The sequence below is a fragment of the Toxorhynchites rutilus genome, chromosome 3, assembly GCF_029784135.1.
Source record: "Toxorhynchites rutilus septentrionalis strain SRP chromosome 3, ASM2978413v1, whole genome shotgun sequence".
Lineage (NCBI taxonomy): Eukaryota > Metazoa > Arthropoda > Insecta > Diptera > Culicidae > Toxorhynchites > Toxorhynchites rutilus.
The window spans coordinates 64,870,452-64,897,194 of NC_073746.1; the positions used below are offsets into that span (position 1 = coordinate 64,870,452).

The following is a 26,743-nucleotide window of genomic DNA, read 5'->3' on the forward strand; positions in this document are numbered from 1 at the left end:
CGAAGACATATTAAGTTGGGAAAAAAGTTATCCATTTTTTTCTCGATAACTGACTTTAATAGTCAATATCTCGCGTAATATCGATCATACAATTTCAAGTTTATGTTCGTTGTAAAGGTGACATTTCACACGAAAATAAATTTCTTTGCTGTTTTCTGTTTGTTCCATTCAGTTTTGAGTTATAGGGTGTTAACAACGGAGGTCAACAGAGAGATAATTCGATACATTTTACACATTTTCTTTTATAAATACGAAAATGCAAACCAGGCAGATGATATTGTGAATGGTGTTTATGGTGCCGATACTGCAACAATAAAATACGTGCAATTTAATTTATTAAAAAAAAACTATTTTTTTATACCGTATGTATGATTGTTTTTAGCATTCTCAAATTGTCTTTTTGGAAATTACATATATGCCTGAAGAAAACATTGTTGGAACTGGTTGTGTCCCATTCACCCGAATTCCATTCACCCGAAACACGTTTACCCGAAGCACATTTACCCGAATGTAACAAATACCCGAATGGACATTTACCAGAATGATCATTTACCCGAATGCAACGTTTACCCGAATGCAACGTTTACCCGAATGCAACGTTTACCCGAATGCAACGTTTACCCGAATGCAACGTTTACCCGAATGGGATGTTTACCCGAATGAAGAAGGAAAAATTCCGACAAATCAGTTTATGAGTTTTGTCGAATCTGCTGTTAGGAAGTTACGAAGTAAACTGAGAAATTGTAATGAGGAAATTCGAAAAAGATGCTGAAGACTTTGCTGTGTCATTTTGAGAAATTAGTGTAGGCACAATTGACATGCTGTCTTCTTTCCTTTCCGTATTGCTTTTTAAGACCAAGAGATCATTCAGAAATGAGCATGGGTTATGAAATATTCCGAAAATTAAACAGGTAACTTTAACATAAATTTTTTTGATGAAAATGTGAAAAGAATAGATAAGAAAAATGGTACTTACGTATTTGCCGCCGCAGTGCAGTTTTTATCATGAGTTTATTATTTCGTGATGAAATTTATTTTGAGATCAATGTAATGGGGGCGAAGTCCGCATTTAACGAGGATAAGGAATCGAGGCGGCACCAAGCCGCCGAGGTCACGCAATCCGAGCAGGCCGCCGACCCGCCGTCGGAAGTGGCGGCCTCTCGCAAGCAAACCTGTATTCCACCGATTGCCCGGTTTGTTTGAAACATAGGAGACGATCCTTTAGTCAGGTCCGACCGAGCGTTAGCGAGAGTCGGACTGTATACGTTTACCTGGTGCATTACGTTTGCCCGGTTAATTATGCATGTCATTTTGATTGCCTGGTTGCAAACGTGATGCACCAGATAAACGTATGGCGTCCGACGCTCGTAAACGGGCTGCGTCATTCATAAGAATGGATGGACTTAATAATACGTTATAAAACTGCATTCTTTCACTTTTCATTATTTTGAAAAGGATTTTATTCACGGTATTTCTCGAATTGTACTTCCCACGAAAAATACTTTTTGAATGGCATTGAAAGTATGAGACAAATATGATCTTTATATAAAACTGATCAGAATTAAAAATACAAATACAAATACAAATATATTGAAATTTGTGTATTATTTGAATATATCCTTCTTTTGGGTAAGTGTCGCTTTCGGGTGGATGTTACATTCGGGTAATTGTTATATTAAGGTAACTGTCGCATTCGGGTAAATGTTACATTCGGGTAAATGTTACATTCGGGTAATTGTTGCAGTCGGGTAAATGTCGCATTCGGGTAAGTGTCAATTCGGGTAGATGTTACATTCGGGTAGCTATCGCTATCGGGTATTTGTTACATTCGGGTTAGTGGAATTCGGGTGTATGTCTTTCGGGTAACTGTCATTCGAGTTAGTGGGTTTCGGGTAAATGTGACACAATCGTTGAAATTGTTTCTAGTGATATTTTTTTTATCAAGTTATGGTCGAACAACCGAATGTCTAAAAATATAATAACTAACAAAATGAATGAAAAAAAAATAAAACAGGAACTGACACGAATATCTGCTCTCACTAATAATATGTTTCTTTGAGATCAATATAAAAATATTAACAAATAATCACGACAAAAGGAAAGGGATATTTAACTGATTGCGTTCGAAAAAGGATTCAATTTGAATTCAATGGTCGATTTTTTTATGTGGCTCAAATTTTGCAGACGCATTCTTTATGACCAAAAAGGACAATTTACAACTTTGATTTTCCATTTTGAGTCTAGCCTTATTTGTGAGAAGGACTCAAATAAAAATCGCTTGAAAATTATCGAAAAATAACTCAGAAACGGTTGGTCCGATTGATTTGGTATCTTCCACAATGTTTAAAGTTATTATTGGGGCTATATGAAGAAAATATGCACTGTGAACAAATGTTTTATATTTATTTTATTTCGAAAATAACACATTCAATTTTCTCAAAAAAGGTGATTTTTTTTCATATACAGGGTAACTTCGATATAACGTACATTTTGCTTTCAAAATTGTACGTTGTATCGAAATGTACGTTATATCGAAGCATAATAAAGAACTCTGAAACGTAGCTTATATTACTTCATTGTGTTGCTGTTTGAGTATGGTTGATGAATAAAATCAATAAGAAAACGAAGCCAACTTTTCTCATGATGTTTCCCTTTGTTCAGTTGATTGAAGTTTGATTCATTTAGAATCCGGAATCACAAAACAGTAGTATTTCGGGATTGATTAATGTTACAACACAAGCTTTAGTATCAAAATACAGATAATTTATTGTTCTTTCAGAAAAAAAAATTAAAAAAATATTTTTTTTTGGACTGCGATCATTTGTACGTTATATCGAGGTAAAATGTACGTTATATCGAGGGTACGTTATAACGAGGGTACGTTATATCGAAGTTTACCTGTATCAAATATGAGTTTTAAAAATAATACAATCACGAATAAAAAGCAAATAATTTGTGATATATATTTAAATCGATTTAGGATAATGAAATATGTTCAGTTCGAAGATAATAACTTGAATAGTATATGCAACTTTGTTAATAATAAGCAAAAACGCCACGCCAATCTAAAAAGCTATGAAAAAATCAACAAATTCGAATGAATTTGAAGAATCTTTTCCAATGATCTACCCTTATTTACGCTGATATCCTGTGACCGAACGACCGAAGATTCCCGAAATTCTGGCGAAACAACATGTGTTGTGTTGTTCATGAATATTTGATCATTACATCATCAAATGAATTGATACTACAGATTCGATTTTTGAGAGTTCATTTTTATTTACAACGGTAAATATATCCTCTAATGATAATGAGTTCAACGTCCAACACAGAACTTCGGTATCGGTATCACGAGCATGGCAGTAGTTTATCGCATTTTGTTTATGTTTGGGTCAATTGAACATCCTGTTGTTTCCTGTTGTGACATAAGGGGTGGGTTCAATCCGTATTGTGTTATCTTAGATAGTTCCTGGAGCTGGAGCAAGGTTAAGCTGTTTCTGGGAGATGGCGTGACCTGCGAGTGGAGCAACATGGACAGAGCCACGGTTAGCGTTCACAGAGACTGCACCGGGAACAACTCCGGCATGATGAGCAACCGAGGCAGCTGGGACACCCCAGTGGGCAGCAGCTGGCCAAGCTCCACCCCAGTGGGCGGCTCCGTCCCAGTGAGCAGCAGCTGGCCACGCTCCGTAAGCACCAACCCAGTGAGCTGCTGGCCAAGCTGGAACATTAGACTGCACGACGGTTCCCCATGGTCCCCAGCTGGCTTCGGCAGCAACGGCAAGGGCAATGACAACAGCGGCAATGACGCACTAGAAGTAAATGAAACGCATTTTCCGTTATCACCAGGACTTTTCACGCTACCGATAAGAACAAATATACCTTCATCTTCGGAGATTGATTTGTTGATTTGGAAGGGTTGAGGTTTAAGCTGTTGGAACACTTGTTATGATTTGTTTCTGAACCCGGCAGGGACTTTTATACTAAAACACCGTATCGATCTCTTTAAGGAGAAGTGCGCCGAGCTCACGAATCGGATTGGAAAGCTGCGAGAACCAGCCTCCAGCGGACCGAAGCGCGAAGGTATGCCCCCCATTTCGCACACCATTTGCTGTTGCTGTTGTGTGAATTCGTTGCATTCTTTCGCACATCAACCCGAATGTGATCGGTTCTCTAGATCCTACCTGCCGACGATCCCTATCATTGTGTGGGTGTGGGCTTAGCGGGAATCCTACGGTTCTAAGCTGAGCGCGGTTCTGCGACAACAGTGGATGAGGAGTTGAGTGGGAAATGGGAGTGGTGAGCAGTGCCAATCTATCATCTGTGTACGGAAAGGGTGGCTGTTTTACTTGCACACTGTGTGACCTTGCTCCTTAAATGGAGTACATTTTCAATGGTTCCGGTTGATTTTTATCCTGATTATAATTCTACGGTCCCAAAAAAGGAAAAGTAGTTTCAGTATTAATTGATGTTTGTGTTCAAACTATTATGATGATATAACTAATTCGTATTCACTTTGATACGATTGTTTCTCTAATGTAGTTTTTAATCTAGTGTATTTGAAGTACAAATAAGTTTTCACTCTTATGAATGACACGAGGTGTGGCATATTCCGAAACTGCTCCTGATAACGCTGATTAATTATAATTTGAGCGAACTAATTAAATGAGGTGGAATCGATTATTTCACGTGCAAAAGCGAAGTTTCGCTGATTTTCAACCCAATGGAGATATTGATGATATTTGTTTGCTTTTGTATGTATCCTGCGGCTTTGAGTCGTTTAGAAATATCTTGTCGAGTTACTCCCAATGATTCTGCAAGCTCTGTTTGAATTTGACACGAATCTTGATCGAATAGTGTCTCTAATTGTTCGTCTTTTTCGGTTCACGCGGATACTTTTTGTCTTTTCTTTACCCCTTTTGAAACGTCCATACAATTCCCAACAAAATCTATCCGATGGTACAGATACACCATAACTTGTCACAAATGGTGCTTATTTGCAAAAAAAAAACTCGACATTTCCAACGCAGTAAAATTGAGGATGCACACCAAATACTTATTGAGATTCTTCATTTGTGGCAGGGTTCGAGTATTAGCTCCCAGGATGCGCACAACCTGGGTAGATGCTAATCGATGGATGACGATAAATCATCTGATATCACATTTGAATCAGGAACTGAGTCGCTATGCTACCATATGGTCGGGGTTCTGCCAAAACGAACCAAGCGCCAAAAACATTGTTTTGAGATATTTCAATTTGAAGTTTGAGCTCCCACTAATTGACTGTGTCGGACCAAATCTATCATTTTACCGCTCACGTGTTACAAACAGGATGTCAAACATAATACTCCCTTTTATGCGGTAAGCATACATCTTCGTCAATTTCTGATTCAGAACCGTAAGGAACATGGAAAAAGCAAAATTATGTTGTTACTAAACACGCAAAACTCTGTTCTCTCTGCAGCCAGAGCGAACCAAGTGCATGCTAGCTATTAACATGATATCATTACACAACACAGTAGCATTTGTAACGGCTCTTTACTAATTTCATGAATGGTATATACAGGGTTTTCCATTTCGGGCTTCCGAAAGTATACAGCCCTGCGCTGACAACCGTTTGACATAGCTGTCAATCATAGCGTCATATCGTTAGTTGAATGTCTGCCATTTTATAATATGGATCGTTTTAGCATCGCACAACGTATTAATTTTGTTGAATTATACTATGATACTATGATACTATTTTACTATGAGTGATGAAAAACAGGCAAATGTTTTTCGAGCATTACGGACGGATTTTGGTCGTCATTGACGGCCTACAGAGCACACAATCGCTAATGTAGTGCGTAAATTCGAACAAACTGGATCCGTAGCGGATATCGCGATACCTGTGCATCATCGTAATGTGCGTTCGGCCGAAAATATTGCTGCTGTTGCTGTCAGTGTGAAGGATGACCCGAATGTTTCGATTCCACGGCGTGCTCAGCAATTGGGCCTGTCAAACACATCATTGTGGCGAATTTTGCATTTGGACTTGCATCTACATCCATATAAAGCCCAACTGGTACAAAAATTAGAGCGTGGTGACCATGGAATGCGTCGGCCATAAGTCGATTGGGTGAACGAACAACAGCAGCAAAATGCTGAATTATCGCATCAAATTTTCTTCAGCGATGAGGCACATTTCGAGCTCGGTGGCTATGTGAACACCCAAAATTTCCGTAAATGGGGCTCAGAAAATCCACACGTGATTGTTGGGAGGCCATTGCATCCGCCAAAAGTCACTGTTTAGTGCGCATTATGGTTTCTTTGAAAATGAGGACGGCGAGACGGTAACTGTGAATGGTGAGCGCTATGGCCGCATGTTAACCGATTTTTTTTGCCACAAATTGAAGATATGGATACGGATGAAATGTGGTTTCAGCAGGACGGCGCCACGTGCCACACAACACGACCGAACATGGCCATATTGCGAACGAAATTTGAGGGACGCATAATTTCGCGTTTTGGTGATGCAATTGGTCGTCCAGATCATGCGATTTGAACCCGCTAGACTTTTTTTTGTGGGGTTATGCGAAAGACCGTGACTATGCTAACTCTCCGCAAACTCTTGAACATTTGAAAGACAACATTCGTGAAGTTATGACCGAGATACCGCCCCATATGTGCCGAAAAGTAATCGAAAATTACCTGTTCCGGATCAAGGTGTGCGAGGAAGCCCTAGGTGGACATTTGAATGATGTTGTATTTCACACATAATGGCATAAACCAAACTTTAATTTGAAATAAAAGTTTCATCGAAATTCGAATTCTAAGTGTGTTTTATTTCAATTTACTTTCGGAATTTAAAGTTGGAAAACCCTGTATATTGACTCACTTTTTCTGTTTTTGACAAAATAATGTCCGTATAAATGAAAATAAATTGATTGAGGAATGCATTACACTTGGTTCGTTGTGGTTGAACTAGGATTGGGCGTCCTTAGATCGATTTTCAGAAGATCGATCCTTTTCATTCCGATTTCGGATTTTTTGGATCGATTCTTTGTACCCGAAAAAATCGTAAAGATCAATCTTTATCTTTCGATCTTTTCGATATTAGAGTTTTTTTTTTCAATGTACATCGATTTTTCTCTCACTACCTGATAAATTTTATAAACATAATGTCAACATTTGGATAGCTTTCGAGGATGTCAAATTAGTGATAGTGAATAGGATTGAACTATCTTGTATCGATATTTAAAAGATCGACCTTTTTCTCTCCGATTTACGATTTTTCGGATCGGTTCTTCCTACTCCAAATGAAATTGTGAAAATCGATCTTTTTTTGCTATCTTTCCGATATTTTTGACCACAGAAAAAAATTGTAAATTTGTTTTTTTGTGAACATTGATTCTCACCAAAATACACAAATTTCATAAACATTGGATCCTTTTCAAGGTTGTCAAATTAGTGGTCGTAAATTTAGGAGAAGCAATTTTGTAAGTTTGGTCATTATAAAACAATTGGTCAAAAGTTATATTTACACCATCACATTCACTAGGCTGACAGTGAAAATTGTGACGAGATGGAATGGTGACATCAGGTCCAGCTGAAGCGTTCTTTTCTAGAACTGGGACTACGATTTCTACTACATGCCAGGCGTGTAATACGATTGGATTCAACTGGATTATTATCAGCAGAGTACCGGATGAACATCAGATGTTGAATTTCTGATAATAATTTTCAATTAATTTATTTGATTAAATAATTCCATGACGATTCAAGATGAATGCTCTGGAAAATACATTTTTTCTGAGCTTTCAAGTTTTTGTGACCTTTATTCTGAGAATCAAAATGAAATGCCTTTGATGTTTGAATAGAAATGTGAAATTTTTATATCATGTTTAAAGAAAAGACAATATTTATGTAGAACAAGTAAATAAATTGAAAAAAAAGGTAATCGATTTTTCAAAGATCGATTCTTTGGTATCGATTCAAGCAGTGAATCGACCCCTGCGCCGTTTAGAAAATCGATCCATCAAGATCGATCTTTTTCTAAAAATCGCCCAATCCTAGGTTGAACACAATTTTTTAAAATGCAGATCTGCGCTTCTATACTTCATGGCAGCCCTTAGGCTGTCTTTCTCACCAGATCCCAACGACATCTGATTCCAGGAGCTGTCCGAAACAGAAAAATCTGTCAAAGATTCGTATCTGCCTTCTTGGAGAAAGCGATCACTATCGTCCGATGACATATTGTGGGATTATGGTTCGCTTTGGTTGAATGCAGTTTCGTTTTTTTTACAGTCTGCTACACAGAATTTTCCTTTTGGAGCTGTTGTCAGTTGTCCGAATGAGATGTTCATTTTACAGTCGATAGATTATAATTTCCTGCATCCAATGATGTAAGTAACTCAACTTTGAAAAAGAAATGACGCTTGGTTCGTTTTGGCAGAGCCCCGACCATATAAAGAAAACAGACAGTAGCTATAAATAGTCAGTTACGGTATCATCTCATTTAATTTTTCACTGAAAAGTCGAAAAAGGTGGATTTTAAATTGGTCGGCTCAAGTTTGCTATATTTTCTTAACGTGTTTTTGAAAATCATGAATATCTTTTAATTCGAATGTGTATAAGTCCGGAATGTTTGTTCTATTTTTTTATTTTTGTCAGCTTGCAGTGAGTTATCACAATGGCTTCAAAACAAGAGAGACAGCAAATGAACAATCACGCATGAGCAAATTATTCCCATGCCGACTTGTTAACTAAGTTTGATTGCGTTTTTTTTTTCAAAAAATGAACAAAAAAAAATATTTTAGTTCCAACCTAGAGTCAACTGCGAGTATTCGGTTATGGATTATGAAAATAGTTTATAGGATCGATTACTACAACATTGAACTCACGGTCCTTCAGAACGACGACAAATAAGCTGAAATAAATATATCGTCAATCTGTTTTGTTTATCTAGCATTGGAAAAGCTAATAAGTTTGTCTACTTTTGGGTTCTTCGAAAAACAAACAGGTAGGAGGAAAGGTATAAGTAACACCGATACCTCTTGTATTTTCATGTTTTAAGCTTTTTATCATTACTCGAGAATTAATCAACCAAAAGAGAATAAATCAACCAAATTAGGCATATCGAGGTTTTAGGGTGCAATAAATGTTTCTATGGCGGTTAGACACTCCTTCCTCCTCTGCAGGGGGGGGGGGGTCTGTCATACAAGTGAAACACAAATTTCTGCATTACTCGAGAATTAATCAAGCAAATGAAAGCAAATTAGGCATATAGAGGTTTTAGGGTGCAATCGTTGTATTTTTTATGAAAATTTTGTTCTGTTGTTATAGACGAATTTCATGTCAACTCGTCTTAGGAGTTGGCAGCACCATCTCAGATAGCAGTGAAACGTTGTGGGTGTAAAGACATGGTTCATCATGTTTCTATGGTGGTTAGACACTCCACCCCCCCCCCCTCCTCTTGCTAAAGGAATGATGGTATGACAACCCTTCTTCCTCTGAAAAGGAAAGGGGGTCCCATAAAACTAATGCACATATTCCAACCAAACATGACAATTGAAAATTTTCGAAAAACTCTGAAGTAAAATGGTAAAACTCAAAAAATTGTGTGTTCTACATGTGTTCGCATGTGCATGTGTTCTACAATTACATATTGACAAGCGTTGTTAGTCCATTTGATGTTTGCGGTAACGAAATTGATCTTCGTGGAAATGGATTTTAATGTGATAAATCGCACTCCTATATCTTCTCCTATCTAAATAAATAAAAATGGATCGCCAAATGTGTTGATAAGAGCAAAACTCGAGAAAGGAATTGTCCGATTTAGTGCTATCTTCATTCTATCATATTTTCTGTATCAAACATTTATTCCATGTAACGGAGAAACATTTTATACTAAAAAATAATTTTAAATGGTAGATTGGAATATCAATCAATGAACAGTTTTGCGATTAAACCCATGAACATGTGCTTAGTAAGAAAAAGTGAACATGATAACGAAAAATAAATTTTGGGCGGGACAAAGTTTGCCGGGTGAGCTAATGAAAAATAAAATAAATTAATCCGAAAACATTTAGAAAAACAACAAAAAACTAAGTGAATCATGTAGGCCTTCCTTGTCGGACTCCGTTGACGGTAAAAAAATGCGTGTATGCAAGAAAAGTACGATGTGGTATCATGTTACTTACAATGATACGGATGCCCTTTTGTAACAGATTCAAAATCTTTTCAATCCAACAGCGTTATCATTTGCAACCATTCTTCTCCCCCTCTCAAAGTGTCCACATGGGATATGGTCGTATACCCTTTGTGCTCAGAAATTGTTGTAACCATTTTTTCATATGTTTTTCTCAAAGCGCCGATCTTGTCGGTTTCACCCCAACAGGGTGTCGATCTTACTCGTACTTCAGTTCATTTAATCAAAAACACAAAAAAAACTTGGCAGGTCGTGGAAATATGTGGAAATCCTTGGAGTGTCGGTTTTACCACATATTCTGGATATTTCTGGCATTAGACAATGTCAATTATTTATTTCATTAATTACTTATCATGGTATGTTCGCCATGAAATTGTCCTTCCTATGTTCTTTTATAAAATATATTATACAAATAAGATTAGATTGAGCTTGAGAGTATAGTGTCAGTTTTAAATTGAAAATCGATAGTGATCAGTCCGCCAGCTTGAGCAAAATAGACACTAAATAAACGTTGGCAGCCTATTGAAAGTATTGCATGTGTATTCGAGTCATGAACTGTAAAAGTCTAGATAAATCAATAATTTTTCTTCGGCCATCGCTTCATCAAATTAATCAAACGTTTAAGCTTTCGAGAGTTTATTTTTATTTACAACGGTAAATATATCCTCTAATGATAATGAGTTAAACGTCCAACACAGAACTTCGGTATCGGTATCACGAGCATTGTAGTAGTTTATCGCATTTTGTTTTCGTTTGGGTCAGTTGAGTATCCTGTTGTTTCCTGTTGTAACATAAGAGGTGGGTTCAATCCGTTTGTTTTGGTAACTTAGATGGTTCCTGGAGCTGGAGCAAGGTTGAGCTGTTTCTGGGAGATGGCATGACCTGCGAGTGGAGCAACATGGACAGAGCCACGGTTAGCGTTCACAGAGACTGCACCGGGAACAACTCCGGCATGGTGAGCAACCGAAGCAGCTGGAACACCCCAGTGAGCAGCAACAGGCCAAGCTCCACCCCAGTGGGCGGCTCCGTCCCAGTGAGCGGCAGCTGGCCATGCTCCGTAAGCACCAGCCCAGTGAGCTGCTGGCCACGCTGGAACATTAGACTGCACGACGGTTCCCCATGGTCCCCAGCTGGCTTCCGTAGCAACGGCAAGGGCAATGACAACAGCGGCAATGACGCACTAAAAGTAAAGGAAACACATTTCACCGTTATCACCTGAACGTTTCACCATTCCGATAAGAACAAAATACCTTCATTTTCGAAGATTGATATGTTGAGTTGGGAGGGATGAGGTATAAGCTATTGATACACTTGTTATGATTTGATTCAGCACCCGGCAGTGGCTTTTATACTAGAACACCGAATCGTTCTCTTCCAGAGTGAAGTGCAACAATCTAACCAATTGGATTGGAAAGCTCCGAGAACCAGCCTCCAGCGGTCCGCAGCGCGAAAGTATGCCCTCCATTTCGCACACCATTTGCCGCTGCTGCTATATGGATTTGTTGCATTCTTCAAGACATTGAACCGAACGCGATCGTTTCTCTCGATCCCACCTGTTCACGATGGTTATGTAGGTGTGGGTTCCAACGAGAATCCTATTTGCCCGAACCAAACACTGCTTAGAAGCAGAGGGTGGGGAGACGAATGGGGAGCGAAGGCGGTGAGTGATCACAATTTCGTATTCTGCGTACGGAAAGGGTGTTTGTTTTTCTTGAATATTGTTTGACATTGCTCCTTCGAGCGGATTTTCAATGGTTCCGACTGATTTTTCCTATCTCCATTCATTTCCACACTCTCGAAGCAGAGACATAGTTTTGTCAATATAAATTCATATTTCTGTCCGATCTGATAATATGCTTTCGCGTTTTGATTGTTTAATCCATTAGCAAACAAGCTGTACAAATTTTTTTTTTGACTAAATCCATTTGTGTAATTTTGATTATTACCGATCAAAAAACTCAAAAGTTCAAAAAATATGTTTTTTCCAATCTTACATTACTTCAAGCGCCGCCATACAAAAGAAACACAAACACAGTACAAGAGGGGAAGTCGATCGTGAAAGCTGATTCGTGGAGTTGCTGAAATTGTTAAGCCGGCAGAGCTCTCTGATCTTAATGAAAACCGCATCATTGAGATCCTCGACACCCATGTACAACGGTTGAGTGCTCTATCAAAAAGGTTGAGACGTTATACGGAATGTACGAAAAGGCATGCGGACAATCGTATGTTCAGTATGAACGAAAGGGAGTTCTACAGCCGCATCACAAAGAAACGAAGTAATTACGATGGTGGTCTTCCTGAGATTGACGAAGTTACCCAGTTTTGGTCAAGCTTATGGGAGAGCCCTATTCAACACCGAAGTAACAGGATGTGGCTAGCAGAGGAAGAGGAATATGGAAACGAACTAGAAGCAATGCCTGCCGTTGCGGTAACCGGCCATGATATCAACGAAGCCATTCGATTTGCCACGAATTGGGCTGTGCTAGGACCAGATTTTGTGCACAATTCCTGGTGCAAAAAAAATTTCTTCAACTCATGGGTGAATGGCAGAGTGCTTCAATAAGGTACTAGAAAATCCCCAAACAACAACGGAGTTCGGGACCAGGGGAAACCTCATCTGATGCCGAAGGATCAAGACACAGCGAATGCGGCGAAATACAAACCAATAACATGTCTAACGAGCCTGTACAAGCTTCTTACGTCGGTAAATAACAGAAAGTTTGTAAACCATTGCGATGTGAATGAAATATGACCATAAGAACAGAAAGGCTGTAAACAAAACACGCGGGGCTGCAAAGATCAATTCGATATCAATGCAATCATCGTCGGACAAGCAAGCCGAAACAAAAGGAACCTAAGTATGGCGTACATTGACTATAAAAAAGCATACGACTCAGTACCGCATACGTACTTGATAAAGGTACTGAAAATGTTCAAGATACATGATGGCTTCAACAGTTTTATGGAACACGCAATGGGAAACTGGAGCACTTCGCTTAGAATCACCGACGGAACAACTATGTTGAGATCCAGGGGAATATTCCAAGGTGACACATTCAGTCCTTTGTGATTTTGCCATGCGATGAACCCCTTGAGCAGAGCACTCAATCGAAGCAGCCATGGCTGCCATATAAATAGAACGACGAAAGTAAACCATACCTTCTATATGGACGACTTGAAACTGTTTGCAGTACAGTACAGTACAGCTCCAGCGTGGACGATTAGTGGAGACTGGAGGATTCCGCATTAACGAGAGTGAAGTGATTCAAGATTTGGTGGAAGGCGAGTACCTGGGATTTCTGCAACTGAAAGGGATTTGTCACACAAAAATCAAATCAAGAAGGATCTCCAGGAACAATTCTTGATCAGAATAAACCTGGTTTTAAAAACATACCTGTGGCGGCAAAAAGATCAAAGCCGTCAATACGTTTGCCGTTCCTTTACTCACGTACAGTTTCGGGGTGCTGCAGTGGACGAAAACAGATTTAGAGGCAATCGAGAGAGCAATGAGAGGAGCGTTCACTAAGCACCGCATGTACCATCCAAAGTCGTCCATAGAGAGATTCACCTTGCCACGCGTTGAAGGAGGAAGAGGTGTCATTGACATCAAAGCGCTTTGCGCTTTGATGTCAGTTGCGGAGATACTTCGTAGAAAGTCAGACCCGTCACGGTATCTATCGCGCTGTTTGTGAGGCGGACCACGGTTTCAGTGCCCTGCATCTGGCGCAGGAGCAATATGAGCTAAGCTGCAATTTGCAAACTACAGAAGAAAAAATAACGTCGTGGAAGCAAAAGGAACTTCATGGGATGCACCCCATCGTTTAGAGCAAGCGCATATTAACAAAGCACTATCCAACACGTGGCTGGGGCGAGGTGAACTCTTTTCTGAAACAGAAGGTTTGTAGGTTTGAAGATTTGATTTGTTTCAATCATTTACGAACTGTTGGGGCACTAATATGTAATATATTAGGTTGAAGACAAAGTAATCCATTCTTTATCTGTAGCTGGCTTTAGTGATCGATGTCTCGCTTAATATCCATCATACCATTTCAAGTTTAGGCTCGTTATAAAAGAAACATTTCTTTCGCTGTTTTTTGTTTGTTCCATTCAGTTCTGAGTTACAGGGTGTTAACAATGGAAGATAACACAGAGAAAATTCGGTACATTTTACGATTTCTCTTTTATAGAGGGACAAATACAAACCAGACCGCTGAAATTGTGAATGGTGATCAGATCAGATCTCTACTGTCAACAAATGGACTGTTTGAAGCTAGCGATTGACCAGAAGCGTCCAGAATTCGCCAACAGAAGATAAGTTGTGTTCCATCAGGACAACGCAAGGTCACACAACTCCGGGAGCTTGATTGGGATGTTTTAATGCATCCACCATATAGTCCAGACCTGGCACCAAGCGATTACCGCATTTTTCTCACATTGCAAAATTCCTGAGTGATAAAAAATTGGGATCAAATCTATTGCTAGAATCATTCACCAATGAAGACCAATACTTCTATGAGAAAGGTATTATGAAACTTCCTGTAGAATGGCAACCATATTTACAACAAAAAGGTGTATATTTGATCCAAATGGGACTATCTGAAACATATTAAGGGAGTATTCTAGTCTAGAAATTTGAAAAAAATCAAATTTTTTTTTCTTCATATTTCTGAAGCTTACTCATTCAGGAATATGCCATAGAAAGTACATATCGAAAATAGTATTATTTACCGAGCTATAACCATTGATGCGGTATCTAACCGGGTGCGACCATAACAATAAACTTCAATAAACTTTCTCGGAAATAGTTTTTTCAAACTGGCGTACAAGATATCTCAAGTTGTACTGAACCGATTCATGTCGAATTCATATGAATACAATCTGCATGCATCTCTCTTTCGCATAAACATCTGGAATGCGATATTTTATAAGTTTTACTATTTTTAAAAAATCGGGAAATGTAAGAAAAAACGTTTTAAACCGCATTTTGTTTTTCAAACAGCCGCCATTTTGTCAAAAAATATGTTTTTGACTTGTCCGAGTTTCATGCGATAGCGGCATCTTTACTGATTCAGAATCTGTTTGATTTTTTTAGTTTCAGATAAACAGAAAGGCTAGAATCGTGTACGCCATGGCACAACTTTTTTTTTAACCTTCTCACTTCATCAGCTCTTAACTATTCTAGTTATGAGTATTTTTTCTCCGTTTGATTTTTGTTTTATTGTTAAAAGATAGATGAACATATAATGATAAAATGTATACTAAAAATATTCTTTGTTTTATTTTAACGGAGCTCATAAAAACGTTCGAAATGCGTGTCTCTACACTAGAATACCCTTTTTAATAGAGGAACTTCGAATGAAAGAGGTGTAAGTGATTTGATCGATTTCTCTACATCGACACTCTCTTTTGGTCATAACTTCGATGCAAATACATTCCCAGCTGTATTTGACAATGTGGAAGATAGATCACAACCTCATCTATCGTATTCTATAGCAAACTTAATTTGGAACGTTTTTGCAGTCGAGTTATTAACTAAATAAAAAGTTGATGAAGAGAAATCGATCAAGTCACTTGCATCCCTTGCATTCTAAGCCCCTCAATAACGATTTGAATTTCGCGAAAAAAGAATGGATATCTTTTTCCCCAACCTAGTATTTTTAACATGTCCACGCAGACATTATCGATGCCCATTTCCCCTTACTCCACTCCACGGACAGTCCAAATCACCTCGTCAACCCGGATAAAATCGATGTCTGAACTGTCTTCGTGTATCACTTACTACATGGGCTGAAAAGTCCCGGGATCTTTGATGAAAACAATCGTTTTTTTGGGGCAAAGCTGTATTTATTCCTCAACCTTGTTTCCTTCGAAGGCAATACACTTGGTATAGCGAGTTACCAAAACGAGTCGATGCACTTGTTTTACGATTTCTGGATTCGTAGCCTCTTTTGGGCTTCCAGAGCGAGGTGCATCTGCGGTGCTTATACCGCCCATTTCCAATTCGCTAAACCACCGATAAATTGTTGTTCTCGAAGGAGCACAAGTGGAATAATATTTCGTCAACCACTGCATTCATTGTTCAGGTTTTTTTCCCATCAAAAAACAATGTTTGATCAAAATACGAGATTCCTCTTTTTCCATTTTCTATACGATTGTTCAGGTAAAGACACAACTGTAGTTTGTTAACAAATAAACGAAATGTCATGAAACTTCACACATAAGCTAAATGACATAAGCAGATGAACCTCTCAAAATAAATCTTGTTCATTTTTAGTGGCACCATCTGTTCAAACTTCCCTGGATTTTTCAGCCCATGTAGAATTGTATTGGTATAGAATCACTAATAATAGGATTGATTCTTTTTGGTTACATAATCCAGTTTAATCAATTGATTATTCGTAGTTTTAAATTATTGAAGTTGTTATGAAAATAACTGTTCAATCTGAAGGGATACTGATTTTATTAAAAAATACATATAGAAAGTAAATAGTGACTAGTCAAAATGCAATTTGGCTCTATTATTGATTAATTTCAGTCGAAACTATTTTTATTTTTGATGGCGTATCCAGAATAATCCAACGAAACATAATGTTTGGAAATTCGTTTTTAGGATTTTTCTATAATATTTTATCTGTATTATACAGGCAAACCTTTTTCTGTGCGGGGGATAGGGACCGCACAAAAAATCGTGCAAAACTTCACTAGCTTTAAAAAGTCGTGTTCGGTACTCATTTTGAAAAAAAAAACTTTTTTTGTGCGGTAGATAGGGACCGCATAAAAAAAGTTTCCCCCAAGAAAATAACTCAAATTCACGCCGTTCACCGTTCAATTTCCTTTTGTTTCCATGCTTTGCGATGGGACAGTTTGCCTTTTCGGTTGCGCGTGGCTGTTTGAGCTTTAAGCTGCATGTCAAAACGTGTTGCTGTTAGAAATCATGTCATGCAGAAACTTAGAAAAACTTTTATTATTTGAGTATTTGATGGAAGGAGGTGAATGATTTCAGAAGTGGAAAATTGAGACGCAAATATGCTTTTTTCGCACTGAAATGCATATAAACCATCGAAAAAAAAAACTAACTGGACGATAACTTCGTCAAATAAGCTTCTTTTCATATACCGCACAAAACAAAATCGCAAAAAAAAACCGCACAAGAACAGAAAACCGCACAAAAAAAAACACATAAAAACAGGTTTTACTGTATCTATCAAATTGTTAATATCTCCGGACCTGCTAGCCTTAGGAAATGAACTGGAATACAATTATTTATGCAGCATTGTATTCAAATTTCTATTTCTAAATTACACTTTTTCAAAAAAAAGAGATCATATCGGGATTCAGAACATGTTATCTCCAATCTTATGAAGCCGTCAAAAATCTGATTTTTTTTTTAATATCTCCCAGCAAAAATTTTGAAAAATTTTGGAGATAATATTAGTAACTTTTTTATTTAGAACCATACGATCAATATTACAATCCATATACCGTTAAGTCGCCATTCACCGTGCTTTTAATTTTAAAATTTTGTGTAATTTTAGTCTTTGATGTAATAACAAAATGCTAATCGCACTTACAGATACCATAGAATGCTTTCTCCTCGCATAAAAATTATCAGAAAAATAAGACATTTAAGGATTCTGATCAAAAATAAGTTGCTTTGAACAATTTTCCGGAACATCTTATTGTCGCTTATCACCGTTTTATGTCGCCATTAACCGTGCACCTAGGGCTCCATTCACCGAACATTGAGAGTTTTTATCCTAGTTCCATTAGGAAAGGTAAAATCATCAAATGAAGTTTATGGTTTATAGTTTATATTTAGTCGTAGAATTTATTTGTGAAAAAAATAATGTATGACATTTATTTAAAGGAGTATCAAATTCAATTCTGTTATAACTAATCGTGGAATATTGTCTCAATACGAAATCCATCCAAACTTTGGTGAGCCAGCAATTGCTTATGCACTCCCTGGAACCAATTCCTTAGTTGACGCTTTGTTACTGGCGGAGACTTGAGGATGTCTTTCGATGAACTTTTGATTTTTCCCCAAGGATCCAGGGTTGAAGTTGAATAGAGTTTTCAACTTCATAAGGCGCCCACATTATCCCACACAGATCCGGAGCCTTTTAATTGTAATTGGAAGACCATAACGAGCAGAATTTTCAATCCACTCCAAAATCTTCCGTTTACATGTTCTGACCCGGGAGGATATTTGTATTGAAGCTTGTTGCAAATCGTCTGTACCGGAATGTTGAATTCCCGGCTCGCGGATCTCATCGACACTTCCCTTTTTTTTTCACAGTTGCCATTTTTCGGCGTTAGAGTATTCCCTTCTATATAATTGCATATGGTACACTTTTACACAGTAGCCATTTAGGCGTAAGAGTTTTCTATCTGTTCTTCCATTATCCAGTTAGACCGGACAGCGGTGACAGTTGTTGATCATTGTTGAGTTATTTATAGAACAGCAGCCCGATGTTTCTTGCAGAGCAGTTGTATGGATGGGTCTGCCGCCTCTATTGAATAATATGTATAACTTGCTTTGTGAGAAACATTTGAACTTTTCTCACGGAGATTCGGCTCATGTTTAAGCCCCCTTTTGTACAACTTCTATGTAAGCGACATCGACAATTGCCTTACACAAAATTGCAGCCTAAGACAACTTGCAGATGATGGAGTGGTGTCGGTCGTAGGATCAAACGAATCCGACCTGCAAGGACCCTTACAAGATACTTTGAACAATTTTTCAACCTGGGCCATTGGGCTAGGGATCGAATTCTCCACGGAGAAAACAGAGATGGTGGTTTTTTCAAGGAAGCATAGACCAGCAAAACCAAAACTTCAACTTTTGGGTAAACCGATCACTCATGCTATGTCATTCAAGTATCTTGGGGTCTGGTTCGACTCCAAATGTACTTGGGGGGCCCATATTAGGTATCTGAGTAAAAAATGCCAACAAAGAATAAACTTTCTCCGTACAATTACCGGCACATGGTGGGGAGCCCATCCCGAAGATCTTATAATGTTGTATCGAACAACTATTCTCTCAGTGATGGAGTATGGCAGTTTCTGTTTTCAATCAGCTGCCAAAACACACCTCATTAAACTCGAGCGAATTCAGTATCTTTGTCTCCGTATTGCGTTGGGATGTATGCCCTCAACGCATACCATGAGCCTCGAGGTTTTGGCAGGCGTACTCCCAATAAAAGATCGCTTCAATTTAATATCTCTTCGGTTCCTCATCCGGTGTAAGGTTATGAACCCATTGGTGATCGGAAATTTTGAGCAGCTGATCGGACTAAATTTTCATTCTGGATTCATGACTTCATATCATGAATTCATCTCCATGCAGGTTGATCCTTCTTTGTATATTCCCAACCGTGTTTGTTTTCCTGACTACATCAATTCCTCTGTATTTTTTTATCTGTTCATGAAGGAGAAAATCCATGGAATTCCAGATTATCATCGATCGGGGATCGTTCCTACGATCTTCAATGCAAAGTATGGGCGTATCAATTGTGATAATATGTACTTCACTGATGGGTCCTCTATGAATGAGTTCACAGGATTTGGAGTGTTCAACGAATTTTCTAGCTCAGTGTATATTGCTGAATTGGCAGCAATACATTGGGCGCTGGACAGCGTCGCCTCACGACCTGTTGAACACTATTACATTGTAACGGATAGTCTTAGCTCTGTCGAAGCTATCCGTTCAGTGAGGCCGGAAAAGCACTTGCCGTACTTCCTTGAGAGAATACGAGAAATTTTGAGTGCTTTATCCAGACGCTGTTATGTCATTACCTTTATCTGGGTCCCTTCACATTGCTCCATTCCGGGTAATGAGAGGGCTGACTCATTAGCAAAGGTAGGTGCAATTGAAGGCGAAATTTATCAGCGTCAAATCGCCTTCAATGAATTTTATTCTTTAGTTCGTAAAAATACCATCGTTAACTGGCAACGCAAATGGAACGAAGATGAATTGGGCCGGTGGCTCCACTCAATTATCCCTAAGGTTAGCCTCAAACCATGGTTCAAAAGTCTGGACTTGAGTCGGGACTTTATTCGCACCTTCTCCCGACTCATGTCCAATCACTGTTCGTTAAACGCGCTACTCTTTCGTTTTGATCTTGCCGACAGCAATATCTGTGCCTGCGGCCAAGGTTACCACGACGTCGAACACGTTGTTTGGTCGGGCGAGGAGTATCTTGTTGCCAGATCGAATTTAGAAAACTCTCTTCGGGCTAGAGGAAGGCAGCCCAATGTGCCGGTGAGAGATGTGTTGGCTGGTTTAGACCTTGATTACATGTCCCAAATATATGTCTTCCTAAAAGTTATCGATCTTCGTGTCTGATTGTCCTTATATCCTTATACTCTCCTTTTCCTTTTCCTTCGCGAGAAATCAAATCCCTTCTCATTAACAATAGAATAAGGTGAAATGTAAAAACATATTAGATATAAGATAGGCTTAAGAATTGAGTGTAATGAATGTGAGTGTGAATGTGAGAGTGAACATTGTCAACATATCCTTTTATCCTGTCCTTTTCCTGAAGAAAATATGTCACCCTTCTAAACTCGAGTAGACCGCGAGTAATCGATTTTCTACACCATTAACATTAGAATTAAGGAAAAATGTTTATATATACTTGTAACAATACAGTCAGGAGTTTGGCTCCTTTAAACTTATCTAACTGAGCCTGTAAAAATAAACGATTTAATAAAAAAAAAAAGTAGTATGGAAGAATCGATCTTATTTCGACCGTGGATCGATCTCCATCGCTGATGATTGTTGCGTGGACGTAGTTATTCTGTAACAACACAAAGATGGTCAATGAGGGCCCTGAGTTTTGAACTCACGATCGATCGCTTACTAAGCGAACGCGCAACCAATGTGGCTACGGGACACTCCACGTTGAACAGAATCGATTGCTTTCTTCAAATCATCTGTGGAGTAGTGCTTCTTTTAGAGTTTATATTGGCTCATTCTATAAAAAAAAAATTAGACAAGTTGTCGTTTATGTATTGCGAAATTTCAATGCACGGTGAATGGAGAATTCTGTTTTATGAAGGATCCATTCACCGTGCATTTTTGTTTTGATGAAAAGTCAATGTAAACACGATTTTCTTCTATATTTGATGCGCAGCCTCAAAAAACATATATGAAGCTACGATTGTACGGTAAAACAGGAGAAAACCCCATACAACAAGTATTTTAAACACTAAAATCTCAAAAACGTTTTTGCCACTTTTCTTCGTAGGGACGCTAATGGAGAGTTAATTGCTTCGGATGTAGACAAACAAAAACGTCAAAACGAGACTTTAAAAGGATTTTGATCGCAACTATGCCCTAAATCAAAGCTTTTATACTATTTTTGGTAACATAAATGCAAAAGTGGGGTATTTTCCCACTATTTCGAAAAAATATTGGAACATATTTCGAAAATGCACGGTGAATGGCGACTTAACGATACATATAATACTTTTAGTCAATTCCCCAACGGAAAAACAAATTTAGTTATTTATTTTTGAAAAATAGCTCAAAAGTTAATCTTTGATACTCCCTGATGAAATAGCTGTTTTAACTTAAATTGAACAGTGGCCTATTTCAGGCTTTAAACAGGACACTTTTCAAATTGATGTTGCTGGTCAGTTTGTACCTTACAGCTCTTGTTGTGTAAATTTTGTTTAAACATGATTAACATTTAATTTATTTAGTCTTGAAAACAGTTAGAATTGCGTGTAAAATCTTTTATCTCCCGTAAGTGAAATTGGCAAACTGATATTGAAAATTGTGATTTTAGGCAGCTGGCACACCATATTACAAAGTTTCAAAAAACGGACAGTGCCGAGGCAGGGCTCGCGTGATTTAGCGTGGAGTGACTCTACGGGTTCACCATTTAAATTTAATTGCTAAAGGTTCAAGAAATTACTAACACAATGCGCATTAGCATTTATAATATTTCAAATGTTGATTTTCTATTCCTCTCGTTTTTTAGAACACAGCGAGTTCAAGAATACACGTGTATCAGTGCAAATCGAAATAAATTGCTCCAGCAAAAATTCACCAACTGGAACGAAAATCGAACTCGAAGCACCCATCGCGTTATGTGTAACGCTAATCATTTGACCACGGGGCCATATAATCGGCAATGATCTATACTCCGGTCATCCTATAATTAAATGAATACACATCATAGGTTAAATTTTTGAGAGTTCATATTTATTTACAACGGTAAATATATCCTCTAATGAAGATGAGTAAAACGTACAACACAGAACTTCGGTATCGGTATTACAAGCATGGCAGTAGTTTATCGTATTTTTTTCGTTTGGGTCAGTTGAGCATCCTGTTGTTTCCTGTTATGACATAAGGGGTGGGTTCAATCCGTTTCTTTTTTGGTATCTTAGATGGTTCCTGGAGCTGGAGCGAGGTTAAGCTGCTTCTGAGAGATGGCGTGACCTGCAAGTGGAGCGACATGAACAGATCCACGGTTGGCATTCACGGAAACAGCTCCGGGAACAACTCCGGCATGGTGAGCAACCGAGGCAGCTGGAACTCCCCAATGAGCAGCGGCTGGCCAGGCACCACCCCAGTGGGCTCCTCCCCAGTGAGCGGCAGCTGGCCACGCTCCGTAAGCACCAGCCCAATGAGCTGCTGGCCACGCTGGAACATTAGACTGCACGACGGTTCCCCATGGTCCCCAGCTGGCTTCCGCAGCAACGGCGAGGGCAATGACAACAGCGGCAATGACGCACTGGAAGTAAAGAAATCACATTTTCCATTATCATCAACACTTAGGACATATAACCGATAAGAACAAAATACCTTCATCTTAGAAGAGTGGTTGTTTTGAGATGGGTGAGATTGAGGTTGTTCGAACACTTGAACTGCTTATGCTTTAAATCTAAACCCGGCAGTGGCTTTTATACTAAAACACCGAATCGATCTCTTCCAGGTGGAGTGCGCCCAACTCGCCGTTCTGAATGGAAAATCCACGACCACCAGCTTCCAGCAGGTCGAAGCGCGAAAGTATTATACGTAATAATGGTAATTGCCCCCTATTTCGCACACCATTGACGGTTACTGCTGATGCTAATGTGGATTAGCTTCATTCTTCAAGACATCGAACCGAACGCGATCGATTCTCTCGATCCCACCTGTCGTTGTGTGGGTGTAATCTAAGCGAAGATCCTATTCGTCTGGGCTAAGCGTATCAAAATTGCAGTGGGTGGGGAAATGTGCTGGGAAGTGAGGGTGGTGAGTGGCCACAATCCATAGTCTGCGTACGGAAAGGGTGGTTGTTTTTCTTGCGCACTGTTTGACCTTGCTCCTTTGAGTACTAATGAAACACACTTTCAATGGGTTCGGTTGCTATTTTTATCCTAATTGATTATGACGGGCTGGTAACACGCAGACTAGTTTTATCAGATAATTACTAGTATGATATCTCCGTTTATAAATTACGGCTCATATAAAGAATTTGGATCCGTTTTGATGTTATTAGATGTTTCAATGTCTCAGCATGTTATATCGTTCGCAATTCAATGAAAGGTGTTTCAAATGCATGTTTCTATATTTTTTCAGCTATAATTTTAATCATTTTTGCTATAACATATGTTCTAAATCGTAAATCGTTAAATTAAATAAACGAATGCCATATCTCTTCCTCTAAAATTTGATTATTAAATTTGTTTTCAAAACGAAAATAATTAATCAAATTAATTTTTCGTTAATTTTTTATGCTCCCAAATATGTTTCATTTTCGATAGAAAAAGGAAAATTTACAAAACATGCGTAAACTTCCTGACAAAAGTTTCTAAATTTCGGAACTATTTCATTCATTATTTGCTATCTACAAGATATAAAGTTCAATTTCCTAATGAAAATGAAAATAGAAAGCGATTTCAAACAGGGTATCTACACCTGGCAGGAAAACGTGGAAACCCAGAACAAATAAAGGAGTTTCTGCCCATTTCAAGGAGTTTTTAAACTCGGTCATCATAAGTGCGCTGACTCATCGTAAAATTCGTTAAATTGTATAAAGAAATGCGATTTCTGTATACCCTTTCTGTCAAATGCTGAAAGTATATTGAAAGATAAAGGAACGAGCAAAATTAGAGTTGATTAGCTGATTAACGGAAACACGCTGCTGATGTTAGAGAAATTGAACCAGGAAAGGTTAAAACTTTCTAGGAAGATAATCAGTTTTGTATTGTTTAATTATTTTTATACCGTTCGAGGTATAAAATAATACCTCGAGGTTAATAGGGTTAATACTGTTACAACATAGAGGAAACGAGAAAACTTAGTGTTAAACACCCACTATACCACTATTTAGAAGAAAAAAAATTAAATAAATATAATAAGCCAACATAAGCTTTTAATATTTATGTACTCTCTCAGCTTCTTGGTTACAAACGCTTCAAAACACTTGTAAATTTCACCAATTGTTCATAAGTGGATGAACAATTTCTGACTTTTGAATAGAACGTTCGATATTCCGAACACTTCCATAATTTTTTGACAACATGTAGAAATATTATTGGCACTATTCGTTCAAAGAGTCCGCATCGTTTAATTTGAGAAAACCCAAGCACTATTTTTCGGTGGGACCTACTCGTTTCTAAGTTCCATGGCGAATATAGTCAAGCAGTAATTGGTGATTTAATTTCTTTTTTTTTATTGCTGATTGCTTTGCACAACTTGTTGAAGATTCTGGCGCTTATTCAGTTGAAGAATGCTTGTATGCTTTTTTTCTGATACTTACATTCATAAACAGATTCTGTAAAGTATATCAAAAGGGCGATTCGATGAACAATATGGAGTAATTCCAAGTCAAATCAACAGACCGCTGCCCTCTTAGATTTTTTTATTCAATCATCATTATCATTTTTTTTTTATTATTAATTCGTTTATTTTTGCAGGCTCAGTAACTTAAGTTTAAAGAAGCCGAATTTTTAAATATAATTTTAAAACTATATATATATATATAAACAATTTTCTTACATCTATGGTTAGTAAGGTGGAAAACCGATTACTCGCGGTGTACTCGAGTTTAGAAGGGTGACATATTTTTAGGAGAAGGATGGGGTATAAGGAAACTGTAACAATGTTGTTGAACACTCAATTCTTAAATCTGTTCGTATATCTATAGTGTTTTTACATTTCAACTTATTCTACTATTTATAGCAAGGGGACGAATTACCCGCAAAGGAAGGAAAGGAGGGTATAAGGACATAGGGACAATCACACACGAAGATCGATAGCTTTAAGAAAAACATATATATGGGACATGTAATCAAGGTTTAACCGAGCCAACACATCTCTCACCGGCACATTGGGCTGTCTTCCTCGGGCCCGAAGGGAGTTTTCTAAATTCGATCTGGCGACCAGATACACCTCGCACGACCAAACAACGTGCTCGATGTCGCGATAACCTTGGCCACAAACACAGAGATTGCTGCTGGCAAGATTGAAACGAAAGAGTAGTGCATCTAAAGAACAGTGATTGGACATGAGTCGGGAGAAGGTGTTCATCATTATCATTTGATCATATTTAATTTTAACTATTTGTTTATCGCACATCATTACTCGAAGGCCAGAAATCTTGCAAAATTGTAAAATAAGGATTTGATGAATTTAAGGAATAACCAAATTTGAAATACTAGAGAATCGAATATAATATCAAGTTATTTAAAATGTATCCGCGGTTTTTTGTTCCATTCCTGAACTTTTTTTTTGTCATCGAAAATCAATTTTAACCAAGTGTATATTGGACACTATTATCTTTAAACTTTGGCCATTTTCGGGTAGTTTCTTAAGTCCAGTCGAGTCGATTATCGAAAAAAAAATTTAAAGTGATTTTTGACAGCTCATGTCGTTCAATGGTTTTCCATCAAAAACCAAGGTTCACTCTGAACGATGGATGCACCAAGATCCCTCAATTGTCTGGGGACAACTAACTGCGAATATTTCTCAATGAACTTATATTGAAAACATTGTTACCTTTCCATATAAAATATGTTCAAATAGCCTTTTTATTGTACTAATTCTAAAAAAGAACACATATTAAGACGAAATCGATTGAATATCCTACAGGAAAAATAAGTGGGGAATTAAGTGTTCGAAAATCGAACATTGGCCATAATGATTGTTTTTCTGCTGAATAAAAACCAACACAGCTGACTTCCACAGCGCAATATAGGCAACTTTGCATACTTGAAATCTTAAAAAAAATAAGACTACTTTTGAAAAGGGCCAACATTTTATTCTTATTTTTTTATAAAAACTCAAAATATAAGACCTACAAATGTTTGGTCAAGGGATAAAATGTAGGAAATTGTTTAAGTTATATAGAATATAAAATTGAAGTTCATTGCAAAAAAAAAACATTTTGGAAATTAAAATTCATTTTTCTCTAAACTATATGTTTTTTTCAATTCTGAAAAAAATAATGCGAATGACCTTTACAATTTCCAACAAGTCCCCATACATCGGAGGATGGGAAATTTTACAGAGAAAAGGTTTTCCCAACAACAACTTTCCTTATTCATATATAT

General features: G+C 38.0%; 3 protein-coding genes across 3 annotated transcripts; all 3 read right to left on the bottom strand.

Moving 5' to 3' along the window:
- Positions 1–3,254: 3,254 nt before the first annotated feature.
- Positions 3,255–4,033, bottom strand: LOC129778347 (adult cuticle protein 1-like). The gene is made up of 2 exons (XM_055785210.1): positions 3,883–4,033; positions 3,255–3,812 (listed from the first exon to the last, which is right to left on the bottom strand). Exons 1-2 carry the CDS (start codon positions 3,886–3,888, stop codon positions 3,459–3,461), a joined length of 360 nt encoding a protein of 119 aa, XP_055641185.1. The 5' UTR covers positions 3,889–4,033; the 3' UTR covers positions 3,255–3,458.
- A 6,775-nt stretch (positions 4,034–10,808) lies between these two features.
- Positions 10,809–11,594, bottom strand: LOC129778548 (adult cuticle protein 1-like). The gene is made up of 2 exons (XM_055785515.1): positions 11,440–11,594; positions 10,809–11,369 (listed from the first exon to the last, which is right to left on the bottom strand). Exons 1-2 carry the CDS (start codon positions 11,443–11,445, stop codon positions 11,016–11,018), a joined length of 360 nt encoding a protein of 119 aa, XP_055641490.1. The 5' UTR covers positions 11,446–11,594; the 3' UTR covers positions 10,809–11,015.
- A 10,787-nt stretch (positions 11,595–22,381) lies between these two features.
- Positions 22,382–23,151, bottom strand: LOC129778793 (adult cuticle protein 1-like). Its single transcript, XM_055785903.1, has 2 exons — positions 23,010–23,151; positions 22,382–22,938 (listed from the first exon to the last, which is right to left on the bottom strand). The coding sequence occupies exons 1-2, from the start codon at positions 23,013–23,015 to the stop codon at positions 22,588–22,590; spliced, it is 357 nt and encodes a 118-aa protein (XP_055641878.1). The 5' UTR covers positions 23,016–23,151; the 3' UTR covers positions 22,382–22,587.
- Positions 23,152–26,743: the final 3,592 nt, after the last annotated feature.